The sequence below is a fragment of the Cyprinodon tularosa genome, unplaced genomic scaffold, assembly GCF_016077235.1.
Source record: "Cyprinodon tularosa strain WSP-4 unplaced genomic scaffold, ASM1607723v1 ctg631, whole genome shotgun sequence".
Taxonomy (NCBI): Eukaryota; Metazoa; Chordata; class Actinopteri; order Cyprinodontiformes; family Cyprinodontidae; genus Cyprinodon; species Cyprinodon tularosa.
The window spans coordinates 760,110-776,874 of NW_024039376.1; the positions used below are offsets into that span (position 1 = coordinate 760,110).

At 39.0% G+C, this 16,765-nt stretch overlaps 1 protein-coding gene across 1 annotated transcript; it reads right to left on the minus strand.

Annotated features, from left to right (window-relative positions):
* Positions 1-3,024: 3,024 nt before the first annotated feature.
* On the minus strand, positions 3,025-6,081 carry LOC119798625. The gene is made up of 4 exons (XM_038308177.1): positions 5,911-6,081; positions 4,162-4,500; positions 3,836-3,895; positions 3,025-3,497 (listed from the first exon to the last, which is right to left on the minus strand). The coding sequence occupies exons 1-4, from the start codon at positions 5,966-5,968 to the stop codon at positions 3,238-3,240; spliced, it is 717 nt and encodes a 238-aa protein (XP_038164105.1). The 5' UTR covers positions 5,969-6,081; the 3' UTR covers positions 3,025-3,237.
* Between the last annotated feature and the right edge of the window lie 10,684 nt (positions 6,082-16,765).

Consider the following 16,765-nt stretch of genomic DNA (forward strand, 5'->3'; position numbering starts at 1 on the left):
CTGCAAGGATCATTAAGGATGAAGACTTTGTGGATAAGATGAAACAAGCCGACAGAAGGTTCAATGTGTGCAGTGGGATATATGTTAAAAAGAGAATCAGTGTGTGAAGTTCTATTCTGCACAGTGTGATATGAATAACATAGAGAAAAAGAACCAGTGTGTGATGAATTGTTATTCTGTACAGTGTGATATATATGTTTTAAAAAAAGCAGTGTGTGGAAAAGTTCTATTATTTACAGTGTTGACTAAAATGTCTAAAATTTGACTAAGACTAAAATTGATTTTCGTCATTTAGACTAAGACTAAAAGTAAATCAGGAAGGCAATGACTAAATATGACTAAGATTAAAATAGATTTTCGTCATTTAGACTAAGACTAAAAGTAAATCAGGAAGGAACTGACTAAAAATTGACTAAGACTAAAATTGATTTTCATCATTTAGACTAAGACTAAAAGTAAGTCAGGAAGGCAATGACTAAATATGTCTAAGACTAAAATAGATTTTTGTCATTTAGACTAAGACTAAAAGTAAATCAGGAAGGCAATGACTAAATATGTCTAAGACTAAAATAGATTTTCGTCATTTATACTAAGACTAAAACTAAATCAGGAAGGAAATGACTAAATACATCTAAGACTAAAATAGATTTTCGTCATTTAGACTAAGACTAAAACTAAATCAGGAAGGAAAGGACTAAATACATCTAAGACTAAAATAGATTTTCGTCATTTAGACTAAGACTAAAACTAAATCAGGAAGGAAAGGACTAAATATGTCTAAGACTAAAATAGATTTTCGTCATTTAGACTTAGACTAAAACTAAATCAGGAAGGAAAGGACTAAATATGTCTAAGACTAAAACAGATTTTTTTATTGTGACTAACACTAAATTAAAAAAAGCTAACGACATTAACGCTGATGCACAGAGAACATGTTAAAAAAAAAAGTGATCTGTGCGTTAAATACAGCAGACATTTATAAATGTCCCTCCTTAGTATGCAGATGATATTCTAATCACCAAACTGCAGAAGTTCATTTATGGAGGATATGCAACGGTAATCATTCACACATGGAAACCAATATTTCAGTCCTGAAACTCGACTGCAGCTGCAGTTTTGCATCTTTTTTATTTCAGTACTTCTGAAAGTCATGTGCAAAGTCACAAGCAGAACCTTTGCAGTCACGGGCACAAAGGATGCATTGTTACAGTGACAGACACTGAACAGAGATTCTGCCTCCTGCATCATCAGAAAATAACAAACGTATAATGAAAGTGGCCGTAAATAAACTGCAGAGTCTGAACCAGATTAATGCATCACTAAGGAATTAACTCAAATAGTGTGGTTTGTTTATAAAAACAGGAAAATAAATCTGCTTATACTGGAGAACATTGGACACGGATGTTGGGCTGATCTCTATCACCTTCAACATGCCTGCTTATTGCACATGGAAAATGACTATGGAAGGTCTTTCTCTGGGTGTTTATCGGGTAAATTTTAAATAATCATACTCTGTATGCAGATGGTCTGGCGATTTTCAGTTGCCTGAGTTCTAGTCTTTAACAGCTGTTAAAGACTACTGTTCTACTGTTGCCTGTAAGAGACCTGCTATAATCTGTTAAACTAGAGAAGGTAAATATTTAAAACTGTATAATAAAATATAATAAAGCTTCTATCGGTGAAGAAAATGTAATCAATTTTTCATTTCATATCAGTAGACCTTACAAATCAGGGGTCTTAAAGGTTTTCAAGGCCAAGGACCCCCAAACTAATGGCGAGATGGAGCGGGGACCCCCTGATCATTTATATTGTATGAAATAGTGTTCTATCAAACTGGTCCTACAGTCACTCTATTGCAGATGGAGTAATGTAACTAAAGTAATCCCTCCGTGGGATTATTTATTTCTGATTCCTGGTTGATGGGACAGGTGTTGTGAATGAAACGGTGCCCAGCTTGAAAGAGCTCCTGTGTGTCGCTGAATGTGAGCATTGATGACTGAAAGACATCTTCTGCTTCCATTTATCTGTTTACTACAGTCTGTTCAATTCATGTTAATGTGGATTTAAAGACATTTCAATTAATAGAAAAAATTGCAGGGGGGAATAAAAAAAAAAGTCTAATCAACCAAAACTTTCACAACCCCCATGCAGAACCTCCGTGGACCCCCTAGGGTTCCCGGACCCCCTGTTGAAGACCTCTGTTAAGATGATAATGACTGAGGGGTTCAGAAGTTTTCTTTTTAAAGCACACTGCCCTCCACTATATGTTGCACTAAAATAAGGCTAGTGTGAAAAATTATTCAGGATTATTTAAAGGCTGCAGTGAGAAAACTGCTGATGGTGAAAGGCTGGAAGCAGCAGGGGTCGGCTCTCTGCAGGCTGAGCTCAGGAACCTATTTTAGCTAGATCTGTCTGTCTGTCTGTCTGTCTGTCTGTCTATCTGTCTCTGTCTGTCAATTTGTCTCTGTCTGTCTGTCAATCTGTCTGTCTGTCTCTGTCTGTCAATCTGTCTCTTTCTGTCAATCTGTCTCTGTCTGTCTGTCTGTCAATCTGTCTCTGTCTGTCTGTCTGTCTGTGTAATATATATATATATATATATATATATATATATATTACCTACAGTTTAGAAAGAAGCACAAGCAATAGTAAAAACCTAAATCTGTTTATTTGTTTATGTTGTAAATACATTGGAAAGTATAAAAATATATATAGAACAATTGATATTTAAAAAATACAGAAACTGTTACATTTTCAAAGTATAAAAGTATACTACACCAAAATGTAAATTTACCAAAAAAAGCAAAGGTTACAATCTAAACTCAGTTTATTTGAGTAGATTTACTCAAATTTTTGGTAGTTTCTTTGATTTCTATAGTTATAAAAACACCAATAGATATATAGCTATTAATGCTAACCTTAAAATGTTCTCCATGCAGAAAGCCCAAAAGATAAATTAACAAGCATTATTAAAGTGATTGCTAATAATTAATTCACTGATACATTTTAAAGCTTTAGCATATATGGATTTTACTTTTTTAAGGTTTTTTTTTTTCATTTTTTGTTTTGTTTGTTTTTTTGTAACGTCTGCATCCTCATGGGAGGGTTTTAGTCTGGAAGTGATTTAACAACATAAAAGCAGAATGAACAAATTCACACAATTGAACCAGATCTTTTCCTTTTTCTTTTTTTTTTTTTACATAACTGTAATTTGTATTCTGTTACTTCGTGACTAAACCCTCACCATTTATCCGGGCTTGGGACCGGCAATAGCACAGCATGTTCTGCTGTCTGGCTAAAGGCTGGTTTACCATGAGATTGATGCAGAGAAGATTCATTAAATGGGCTCCTGTTATCTACAACTGTTGGTGAGACCTGCTGAGGGTTTTCAACTCCATCATAAAAACGAGAAGCTCTTTTCTTGAAAATGACAATGAGAGCAGACCCAATCAGAACAGCAGTCACCAGCAGCCCAGCAATCAGTCCAGCGAGCGCTCCACCTGTAGAACAGAACCAGGTGTTAGTCTGATCCATCAGGTAGGACATGATTGAAGAACATCATCAAATGAATAAACTAAAGCTCAATAAATAAGGTGAAAAATTATCCGAAATTAAATCTTTTCATGTCCAGCTTTGTTGGTTTTATCTTTTTTTTTTTTTTGTAGTTAAAATGGTGACCAAACAGCAGAAGGATCTCCTTCACCATCAGAGTTCTGCTGTTCAGACATTAGAACCACAGGAGGAATTAGCAGGAGGATCTGTGGACTTCTGGTTTCAATGAGCAGATTTTACAGAAATGATGACACCGATAAAATAAAGTAGATTGAATGTAGATCACCTGAAAGACCATCAGAACCATCTTTAATCTCTCCATCATCTTGGCTTTCATGATCGGATCCTGTAGAACAGATCCAGGTGTTAGTGGGAGATTTCAGGATAATTAATGGCCTGGCCAGATATTGCATTTTATCAAATTAAAGGAGTCCAGTATCATTCATTCATTCATTCATTCATTCATTCATTCATTCATTCATTCATTCATTCATTCATTCATTCATTCATTCATTCACACACTGATGGTGCTAAGCTAACATGAAGGTAGCCTCAGCTGTCCTTGGCATACTGATGGGGAAGAACCAGAGAGGTTCTGATCTTGAGACTCACCCAGAGGAAGAACATTCAGGGTGATGGTGCTGATTGGTTTAATGGCTCTCTTCCTGCGGACGTTTTTTTTTAGAACATAACACTCATATGTTCCGCTGTCTTCAGACGTCACGTTCTTCAGAACCAGAGAAACGTCTCCGTTCTGTAGGTCCTTCAGCTCCACTCGACCCTTGTAGCCCGGTTTGGGGATTTTTGGGTCTAAGTTTTTGTTTCTTAGGATGAGAACATATTCTAGGTGTTCTCCAGGTCGGCTCCACTCCACCACTTTAAAGGGCATGTACCCCTCAGCCCTGCAAGGCAGAGTGACGTCTCCTCCAATCACAGCGGAGATGTTCTGATCTACAGGAGAGACACAACACAGAGCAGCTTAACAAAGAGGAAACTCAGGTAGATATCAGACTTCCTCATCCTGGATACTAAGGACAATGAACTCAGAGTCAGTGACTAACTGTAGCAAAACAGAAAATCAATATATTATTCCATAAAAGCGAAAAAACAACAATCCACTGGACTTTGTTTGCAAGTTTGAAGACGTTTCGCTTCCCATGCAGGAAGCTTTTCTATTCAAATAGTCAGAAATAGCGTTGAGTTCAAGGCTTTATACCGTAGCCCAACCTTGTTTGTGTGGAAAACATGCAAATTGACATTCCTGACATTTTGAATTTGGAAGTACAGTGGATTGTTTTGTTTTTTTTTTACTTTTTTTTTGCATTGACTACGCCTTGGATGACTGAGAATCTTCACCAGCACACTAAATTCTTATCAGAAAAACTCTAATTTCTCGTTACCAAAATGTTTTAATGGGATTAAAATCTGTTCTTGCTTAATAATCTGAATACACGTTCTAAATCAGAATCAAACAATCCAATCATGAGCTGTGCTCCCCTGCATCAGCTTTGAATTAGAATAGAGGAGATCAGACATTACAGGAGATCAGAGGAGATCAGAGGCGATCAGACACTGTTGACTTCAAGCAGCTGCAGAGGAAGAGGTTGAAAAAAAGAAGAGCAGACACAGAGGGGTTCTGGTTCTGACCGATCCGGACTGGATCACTGCCAGGATATGACAGCAGCTGTCTCATCCTGATCCTGGGTTACAGAATGAGAGAGGGAGGAAATGAGTGCACAGCTCCTCCCTTCATCTACATACATACCAGACACTTTGATCATATCAGACTGTGAATATTCAGCTTATTTTAGTTTCTTCTTCTGGCTCAGCAGGGTTTAACGCTCCATATTTAGTGTTACAGTAAAAACCACATCATTAGGGAGAAATGTGTTTATTAATATAACACATTTCAAACAAAGTGCTGAAGTCATTACAATAAAAACATATAACACAAAAATAGACACGAAAAGAAAAAGTAAAAGTCAGTAGCTGTGAGAATAAAAAAACATCAATACTTAATAAGCAGCAGTTTATATTTCCTACATTAGGTCAAAACAAGCTTTCAGTTTAAAAACACTTTATTACACATTGTGGATTTATTGAGATTATTTGTAAACCTCCATTAAACTCCAGTCATTGTTAGTTTAAAAGGTTTGTCAGACAGACCTGGTAAAATGCACATTCATGTTTTTATTTATTCATATGTTGTTGTTTTTAAGTAAAGGTTTTTAAAACAACACGTTTACATACTATTCGCATTTTCCAACAATGCGATCTAGTTTATAGTCTTCAGCCACTCTAGAAAAAGGAAATTAAAGCAAAATGCCCAAAAAACGGTGAATAAAAAAGGACCAAACCCACCTTCCAAAGAGGCAGACATGCGGACACCCAATAGAAGAACTAAAACCTCCCTGAACATGTTTAGATCCGGAGATGCCAGACATGGAAGGTTTCTTCTTTCTGAAGAAATCCGCGGGCAATGATGTTGTTGATTCAGCCCTCTGAGGAAGAATGAGAGCAGCAAAGCTGCGCGTTTAAAGATTACAGCCAAACTAACCGCACCCAAAGGCGCGCGCGCCCTCAGGCTGCAGCAGATCAAGATCAAAAACAGCAGAAACGAAAGGAGAAACCAACTGGACATGCATTTTTGTTTAGATGCATATTTCCACTTGCATGCAGCATTTCTAATAAATTACAATGCGTTTCATAAAGTTCAATCAATAGATCATTTGGATTTTAAATCGTGACTTGCAGAGGCGTAGCCAGAAATTTTTTGCGAAAGCAGAGAGGCATGAGAACCTCACGGTCAATAAATAAAATTAACGATTAACATCCATATTTTCTAAATAAAGACTAGCTATATTTTCCTACAGCCTTTGCTAACTATTAGATGCATATATTTAAACATCTGTAATTTCTAGATAAAACTCATTTCTGGGTAAAACTCAGTTTTGAATTCTGGGGCGTAAATCAATCATCATTGCCATTACTTACCTACTTGTATCAATAAACATTCTGCATTAAATTGATATTTACAAGCACTAATATCTACATAAATTGATTATTTGATCAGTTTTTATTAAAATTGTTCTTGATCTTTGATTTCAATGAAGGATCCTAGATGACTTGTAGAGACACATATTTTTCTCTTTATCCCATATAACAAAAAAAATAGTTTTTAAAAGAGATCCTTTAACCACAAAAAAAAAATGTTTTGAATATTCCACTTGAGAGATTTACTGCTGCCATCGTTTGTAAGGGCGGATTTCACTTCTGCAACCGCACACATCAAATTTCACTTGCGTCTGGTCGCAAACCAGTTTTGCTGGAACGCTTCTGCAACGTCGGTCTGGAATTTCTAGGGATGCACAGCAGTTTCCTGCCAAAGCACTAGTGGGAGCCTATTCTAGAACTTGCGAGAACTTCGTGATCGGATGATTACCAGAACTTCTTCCACGGTGCCGGCAGGAGTGTTTATTTTCCAAAACAACATGTCTGAGGGATCCTCCAAGTGGTTGTACTTCCGACTGGAATAGGAAACCAAAACAGCCAAATGAATATCCTGCAAACGAGCGCAGCTTCCAACAGGGGGTCCGCCAACCCTAGTGGTCCACAGAGATACTGAAGAGTCTGCAATTTTTTTCCACCAATTAAAATGTCTTTAAATCCACATAACATGAATTCAACAGACTGTAGTAAACAGATAAATGGAGGCAGAAGATGTCTTTCAGTCATCAATGCTCACATTCAGCGACACACAGGAGCTCTTTCAAGCTGGGAACCGTTTCATTCATAACACCTGTCCCATCAACCAGGAATCAGAAATATTTTTATAATCCCAGGGAGAAATTACTTTAGTTACATTACTCCCTCTGTAATAGAGTGACTATAGGACCAGTTTACGCAACTTCATACTTCATACAGTGTATATATATATAAATTATGGGGTCCCCGCTCCATCTAGCCATCAGTTTGGGGGTTCTTGGCCTGGCTTCTGTTACATGGGATTTCTTTTCATTGTTACGCTGATGATTGTCAGATTTATTTGCCCATACAGCAGCAGGACGTACATTCAATCAAACATCTCCTGGCATGTCTAGGAGATATTAAAGCTTGGTTGGCCTTGAACTTTTTAAACTTTAATGAAAACAAAACAGACGTGATGGTGTTTGGACCCAGTGGCTCTTGTGAGTCCTCCTCTGTTGACCTGGGACCTTTGCAGGTATATTTTAAACCTGTTATTACTGATCTTGGTTTTAAGGTGGACAGTGATTTTAAATTGGACAGCCAAATTAGAGCCGTGGTTAAGTCCAGCTTTTATCATTTAAGGCGATTGGCGTCAGTTAAATCTTTTCTTTCCAGGCAGCATTTTGAAACACTGATCCACGCTTTTGTTTCAACTCGATTGGACTACTGTAATGCACTTTATCTGGGTGTCAGTCAGTCGCTGCTCTCACGTCTGCAGCTAGTACAAAATGCTGCTGCACGACTTTTGACAGGTACTCGAAAGAGAGAGCATGTGACCCCTGTCCTGGCCTCACTTCACTGGCTGCCTGTATACTTTAGGATTCATTTTAAAATTATTAAGTTTGTTTTTAAATCATTGCATAATCTTGCCCCAGCTTACCTCTCTGAGCTTCTTCATCCCTACGTACCCCATCGGTCTCTCAGGTCAGCAAATCAGCTGCTCTTGGAGGAACCGAGAACAAAAAGGAAGCTCAGAGGGGACAGGGCTTTCTCTGTTATGGGCCCCAAATTATGTAATGACTTACCTTTGCAGGTCAGAGAGGCCCCTTCTTTGTCCATTTTTAAAGCTCGTCTTAAAACCCATCTATTTTACTTGGCTTTCAACACCAGTGGGATCTAGTTTTAAATTGTATGTTTTTTGCTTTTAAACTGTTTTAAAATTATTTTTAGTATGTTGTGTTCTTAAACTGTACAGCACTTTGTATCAACTGTGGTTGTTTTAAAGTGCTTTATAAATAAAGTTGGTATGGTATGGTACAGCATATTCTGTGAATCATCATGTACTGTGACTGCAGATTCTCCTCACCAGCCTGCTATCCATAGACATTAATACAGTTAGGTTTATTCTTTATACATTATGTGCATTGCTATTCTGTTAGCCAGATTAGACAGAGTGGAAGGCCTTCCTTCACATTGTGGATGTCACTTTGTGTATGGAGGTCATCTCATCAGGCCAGCCTTCTTGTCTTTTAAAGAAACACAGAATATGGGCACATCTTGGAGCCGGACTGATAGAGGAGATGTATCTGTGATCCTTGGGCATAGAGGCAAGATGCATAAAGGTCAGGGCATGGATGACGTGTCAGTTTCTGATACAGAGAGCTAAACATACACATGATCCAACACATAGACTCATGAGCTATAAGAAGGAGAAGATGACCTTGTTCAGGGCTCAATCTTTGCCGGACGCTCGCGGACGTGGTTTTTTGAGCCCTACAGCTGTGCAAGCTCCAAGCACTTTCTCTGTCCTGTAACGACCTGATCTGGGATAAACTCTGTTATTTTTTTACTCCTGTGTTTATAGTCCTTTGTTCATGGTTTTACCCAGTTTGAGGTAAGAGTAGTAAGTAACTTGCTCCCAGGAAAAGAACCGGTGGGGAACTCCCGAGGCGAAACTGCTTTTTAGGGGACATAACTTCCTCATTTTAACAATACATAGACGCCACATTGGACTCTGCAGGCAGTGAGGCTGACGTGCCTGGAGGGCGGCCATCTTGGGTCAGACCACAGTTCAGAGAGCTGCTGTCAGTCTGAATAGGAGGCGCCTCAGATCTCATTTTAATCACATGAAGGATGAGTCAGAGATAATATTACAATAATCTCTTACATGTCATAAGCCCTTGTGACATGTAAGAGATCTCTTACGTGTCACTTTGATTACACATATTTATTCAGATTAAAAACTATTTCAACACACCTCAAACTGGAGGAAACATATAGATGATTATATATTTTCTGTTTAAATTTAAATATGATGAACACAGTTACACACATTATTATATTGCCTTACATCAGAATATAATATGTTCATATATCATAGAAATATAGATTTCTATAATATATTAATATTACTTATTTTTAAGTTTATGATAATGAGGATTTTGATCTATAGTGGAAATGTTGTTGTATTGTGATTTAGACAATAAAGTTAAGTTATTATTGAGAATTTTTATTCATTTTAACATTATTTTATGTTTTTTTGTTATCAACAAGAACTTTCGTCAAATCATAGTGAATGGTAAATTAATGTTGTGCCTGACTTTTTGAGTTTTGTGTCTAAGTTTTTTTATCATTAGCATTATTCATGCCATATATATAATTAAATATATATGTATATATATATATATATATATATATATATATATATATATATATATATATATATATATATATATATATATATAGAGAGAGAGAGAGAGAGAGAGAGAGAGAGCAAAAAATAGATCTAGGCCTGTCTCAAGCACGCAAGATCCACATGTGCACAGAACATTATTCACCAAAGTATTTCTGCTCCATAGACAATTATAAATTAAATTACAAAGTACCAGTAGTCTTTAAACTTCACTGCATTTGTGTGTTGATTTTTGAGACTGCCCTGACATGCCACAAATGCATTTTTTTAAGCAGAGAATGATAAAAAACCTTTAATCAGGGCAGTCTCAAAAAGACTCTTATCGGGCGGTTAAAAAAAAAATAGCCCTTCATCTATTCTCACAGTTGGGTTGGGAGTGTGGTCTATACTAATAATGACTTTTACCTTGATATTTTAGGGCAGATGTATATCTGGGGGCGAGAACGAATCGTTCTTCAAACCTGTGTAGGCGTACTGTGAAATTACCACATTGAACGAGCTAACATGGTTGCAGCTATAAAGACACCAGGTTTGCTTCAGATAATTTATTTTTAGGAACATTCCCAATGGAAACCACGACAAGACCACAGCTGTTTGCACCTTTTGCCATGCAGAATTTGTTTAGTGCCATTAGAGTGTTCCCAGGCGTAGGTGTGCCTTCTTACCCTGCAGTGATGCAAATTCTAAATCTGCAAACAGCATCACTGCCACCCTTAAGAAAAAATGGACTCAGCTCACTGTGTTAAGTTTCTATTTTATGGACTCATATGATGCTCGTATGATAATCTTTTACTGTAGCTTACTTTATTATTCTTTTATTATGCTTATTTTTACTGTGTAATAAAGTTAGAATAAATTTAAGTTAAATCTGCCTCTTCTCCAAAGAGACTGGCACCTGAGATCGAAGAGGTTGGCAGAGGGAACCTTGGACTTCCTCTCCTGAATGGTGAACACCAGAGGCTGAAAACCAAACACAACATAAAACTGAGAGAGAGCCCAGTGGTGCTAGAGGGAGGCGAGTTAATGGCATGCTAGACCCAAGGGAGTTGACTGGTCCACTTAGTTGGATCAGTCTCACAGAGGATGCAGAGCTTGGTCCCTCTGGTTGGCCCTCTCTGTCTGACTATCTGTTTGTGGCTGAAAACCAGACGAGAGACTGACAGAGACCCCTAACAAAGAGCAGAACTCCCTCCAAAACCAGGAGACAAACTAGGGACCTCTGTCAGAGACAATGTCAGTGGGGAGACCATGGAGCTGAAAAACCTCATGGATGATGACCTCCCCCATCTCCTTAGCAGAGGGGGGTAAAGCCAAGAGGGACCAATGTACCATCTTGAAAAACCTGTCAATGACATTGAGAATTACATTGTTACCATCTGAGCAGGGAAACCCGGTAAAAAATCCATGGCGATGTGGGAACACGGCCGGGATTGGATAGGCAGGGGCCGCAGAAAACCAGAAGGGGGTCTTTTGGACGTTTTAGATTGGTTGCAATGCAGACAGGCTGCCATGAGAGAGAAGGTCACTAAAACTGAGATTGAACAATGGAAATTATCTTTGAAACACCAGGATGACAGAACAGAGGAGAACCATGCCAGGACTCCAGGACCGTCCCTCTCAGAGCATTAGGAACAAATAGGCGAAGGACAATCACTGGGAGAAGGTTGGTTGAGGGGGGCCTGTCTGACTTCCTTCTCGATGTGAACCATGGTAACAGCACCCCTTACAGATTCAGTAAAAATATATTCCTCATCACCACCGGAAGTCCCCTCGTCCACCTCAAACATCCAGGACAAAGGCTTGACTATCTTGGACCCAGCTCCGTAAGACAAATAGTCTCCACCTCGCCTGCCTAGATTGAGTCTCTTGGCCAACTTCAGGTACTTCAGATTTTTTAGATCTGTCCAGACAAGAAACAAAATGCAGGAGCCATCCAGCCAGTGTCTCCACTCCTCCAAAGCTGATTCAACTGCCAGTAACTCTCGATCCCTGACATCGTAGTTCTGCTCGGCTGCTGACAGTTTCATGGAGAAGAAGGCACAAGGGTGGAACCTCCCATCCTTGCCCTCCTGACTAAGCATCGCCCCAACCCCGGTACTGGAAGCATCCACCTCAACTATAAACTGCCTCATGGGGTCGGGAGACACCAGAACTGGGGTAGAGGTGAAAGCGGTTCTGAGTCTCTGAAAATCTTGATCCATGGAGATCTGGTCAGGGGAGACCACAAAACCCAGAAAAGAGATACTAAGAGGTACAAACGTGCCACTCACACTTCTCAGCCTTAATATTAATAGATAGATATCTAACTAAATAATCAAAGGAAAAGACAAATCAAGTTAAAAGGACTTAATAACAGCTCCAGATACGATTCAGCAACAACTGCTAGACTCATAGAGCTAGAACCAAACCACCACACAGGTTGAAAACATGGAGGTAAACAGAGGGAAAAGGAAAACTTTAGATTCAGATATATTTATCATAGCATTTATTACAGATTTTTTTATAAACAGTCATTTGCAGTTTATTTTTATAGAACAAGGGCCAAGACTAGTTCTACAGGGACAGTCAGACTCATAGCAGGTACCTTTTTACACTGTGAGACTGGTGGCTTCGTGCTACGCTCATCACATCATCACATTATGCAGCTTACAGTAAATAGGACTGAGGTGTCAACCCTTATTTAGATTTTAGTCTAATTAAGGTTTGCATGTCTGAAAATGTGCTAAATTCTTTTCAGACCAAATAAGATCAGCAGACAGCTCGTCCAAATCTAGTTTTGCATGTCTCCAAGTCAGTATGCAGATCATATTCCAATCTGCACAAGTTAATTTGTGGTGGATATGCAATGATAAACAATCACACCTGGAAACCGATTTCTTAATTGTGAATCTTTTTTTTTGTACTTGTACTGGTAGCTTCATCTGAGACCAGGGGCAGCAGTCTCAGCAGAGACTCCTAGACTTTTCTCTCCACAGACTCCTCCTCCAGCTCTACTGGGAGAGGCCTGAGGCGCTCCCAGGCCAGCTGAGAGACATGGTCCCTCTATCATGTCCTGGGTCTTGTCCCAGTTTGACGTGCCTGAACACCGTTTTCCGTTTTCTCAGCTCTCTCTACACCATGACAGACTGGTGCAGTGTTAGCATTGTAGCAACAGCTTCACTGATCCATCTATTGATCTCCTGCTCCATTCTCGCCTCACTTCTAAAAATGATCCAAAGATACCTGAACTCCTTGACTTGAGTCAGGAACTCTCCTCCGACCTGAAGGGGACAAGCCACCTTTTTCTGGTTGAAAACCATGGCCTGGGATTTGGAGTAGCTGATTGCGTCCCCCATCCACCCCCCTGAACTGCCACATTATCCTGGTGGTGGGGTTTCAGTGAAGTTATTGTTCCTCTGTTGTCAAGACTCAAACACAGCAAAAATTTTTGTGTTTAATAAATACTGTCTCGGCTGTTGCTGTCATATTTGTGTTTTGCTTTTTGATTTTTTTTCTTTTTCTCACTTTTACTAATTAGGCTGCATGTTCCTGTAGAGGGACCCGCCTACTTCCTGGTTTCTGACCTCAGTCCCATCCACTGGTTCCCTCGGTTCAACCTCAACCAATGGCTCGTCACCTCCTGCAGTCACCTCCTGCTCATAAGGAGAGCTCACCAGTTGATTGAGGCAGCTTGTCACAGCCAGTTGACTTTGGTGCTTCGTGTGAACCAGACCTCATGTGCAGTTAGCATCTGACTTAGTGTGTCTGTGTTTAGTGGAGTGGAGTTTATTGTTACCCATTTGGGTTTGTGTTTAGCAGCCTGTGCCAGTATCTATTGTTGTCTTTGGCTAATGTGTATTTACTAGCTTAAGGGTAGAAAGATGGTGGAATTAGGGCCAGAGTTCTCACCGATTGCCACACTGAGTTTTCCTGTTAGTTTCATTAGGTTTAGTGGGTGCTGTGCTCTCTGTGTTTTTCAGTAAGAATCTCATCTATTTAAATGTATAGTTAGGGACGATCCTCCTTTAAGGATTTCCTTTATTTAACTTGGTTTGTTATTTTCACAGCACCCTCATCCACCCTCCTTTTGTTTGTTTATTGCTTGCACCTCTTGTTAGCAAATAAATGATCCTTTAATAAGAACTTACCGGTTTCTGCCTATATATTTATGCCCCCTCTCCCCTAGACCAACAGGGGGTCGTAACAATACACACATGACTTTCCATACTCACAGGGATTTAACGGTTAGGATATTATTTACCTATCAATCCTCTAAATACAGTATTTGTTAAAATGACCCATTAGATGTTAGAACTGCTTTCTAAATGACTTTATTTGTAAAATGCAGTTATAGAATTATCTGCACTATAAACAGGTTATCTTTTGTTTAGTGTTTTTCTTATATAAGCCTTGAACTTTGGATCATTGTAAATGGTGGACTTTGGGATGGCTTTGTCACACGTAGTCATAACACTCCATAAATTCATGTAATGTTATTGAATGACATTTACAAATGTTATTTCTGCGTTTTCTTCTATAGTTTGTTCCATGATTGTATATCAGTAAGCGTTCAATTGGGCTGATGTCTCAAGGATTTCAATCTCACTAAAATATGATTAAGTAAATGCAGAAGATAATTTTTTTCGGTGTGTTTTTCTCTCAGTCCGTCTAATTGCACCTCTTCGCTGCGCCTCAAAGCTCCTCTAGTGCTCAGTATTTATTCATAGTGCTGTTTAGCTGATCTATTTTAAGTTGCGCTTTTAAAATCCAACAAAGTAATGTATAAATCTACTAACAATGTTAGATCAACCTTTAGTTTCTTGTTTCGTTTCCTGATATGTTCTAAGATGTTTTACAGTCCTTATGAGCAAAGGGCGCCCTTCTGGACGGGGCTGGGTTTTTCTCTACTTAACCTTTGATAGTCTATCTTTCAGGCAAACATTTTCTGAGCGCTGCAGAAGCAACATCATCGCCTGCAGATTTCCACAGGAATGAGAAGATTCTGTCTGTGTCCGACCTCAGGAATGAGAGACATGGGCAGGGTGGTCCTTCTCATTCTTGTGGGTCTCTGTCAAGCCATTTCTGCCTCTCCAGAAGGTGGGTTTTATAGATTCATACTCATCGTTTCTCTGTATTTAATTTTCCTTTTTCTTTTATTTCTAGAATAGAAAACGTCATATATTTAGATGTAGAAAATACAGACTGTTATTCATTAAATTTGTATAAGTTGAAAATCTTAAAATCTTAAAATTAATGGATGGATGGATGGATGGATGGATGGATGGATGGATGGATGGATGGATGGATGGATGGATGGATGGATGGATGGATGGATGGATGGATGGATGGATGGATGGATGGATGGATGTTTTTTATTGTAATCCTTACAGCACTTTGAATTGTTGTCCTAGTGTTTAATTATTAACCTCACCTTCCCCATAATGATGTGTTTTTACTGTAACACTAGAAACAGAACTTTACAGCCTACTGAGCCCAATGAGGAACTTAATATAAGCTAAACATTAACAGCCTGATAAGGTTAAACTGACTGCATGTGTATATAGATGAAGGGAGGAGCTGTGCACTCAACTGCCATCATATCCTGGCAGTGGTCCAGTCCGGCTGCTGGGATCGGTCAGAACCAGAACCCCTTTGTGTCTGCTCTTCTTTTTTTCAACCTCTTCCACTTCAGCTGCTTGAAGTCAACAGTGTCTGATCTCCTCTGATCTCCTGTAATGTCTGATCTCCTCTATTCTAATTCAAAGCTGATGCAGGGGAGCACAGCTCATGATTGGATTGTTTTATTCTGATTTAGAAAGTGTGTTCAGATTATTAATCCAGAACAGGTTTTAATTCCATCAAAATACTTTGGTAACAAGAGATTACAGTTTTTCTGAAAATAATTCAGTGTGCTGGTGAATCTTCTCAGTCATCCTGTCATGATGTATTGAAGAGATCTGACCCACAGACAGAAAACCACTCAGAGAAACAGGAGAAACGTTTACGGAACTGAAAGTGAGAAGGGAAGTTCACAGAGGTTAGTTCGGTGTCCGTGGGAACTTTGAACGACGTCTTGCAAACACAGAGATAAACGGGACTCACGATTGCCGAAAGACAAAAGACAAAAATCACGTGAGGCTCAGAGAAACAAAAACTCAGTTGGACTCAGCTGAATCCAGCTTGGCTAGAGTACCCCAAACTGGCAAACACTCTGGCGTCGAAGTAGTGGCAGTTCTCCGCTTTAGAAGTCCTCAGTAATGAGCCAACCAGTGTGAGGGAGGACCAACGAGAACAGGGCGTCATCTGGTGGTGGAGGGGGAAAAAAACAAAAAACACAACCCACAAAGACTGGATTCCTAACACATCCAGGTTATAGTCATTCCAAAAAAGTAAAAATAACAATCCACTGGTCTTTGCTTCCAAGTTTGAAGATGATTCGCTTCCCATCCAGGAAGCCTTTTTAATTCAAAATGTCAGGAATTTCAAATTGCATGTTTTCTAAACAAAAACAAGGTTGGGCTACTGTATAAAGCCTGGAAATCAACGCTATTTCTGACTATTTGAAATAAAAAAGCTTCCTGCATGGGAAGCGAAACGCCTTCAAACTTGGAAACAAAGTCCAGTGCATTGTTTTCCTACTGTTTTGGAATAATTTAATGATTTTCTGTTTGGTTTCAGTTAGTTATTGACTCTAAGTTCTCTGTCCTGCACAGTGTTTCTCATTGTTCTTCTACAGTAAAACATAATGTCCAGGATGAGGAAGTCTGATATCTACCTGAGTTTCCTCTTTGTTAAGCTGCTCTGTGTTGTGTCTCTCCTGTAGATCAGAGCATCTCCGCTGTGATTGGAGGAGATGTT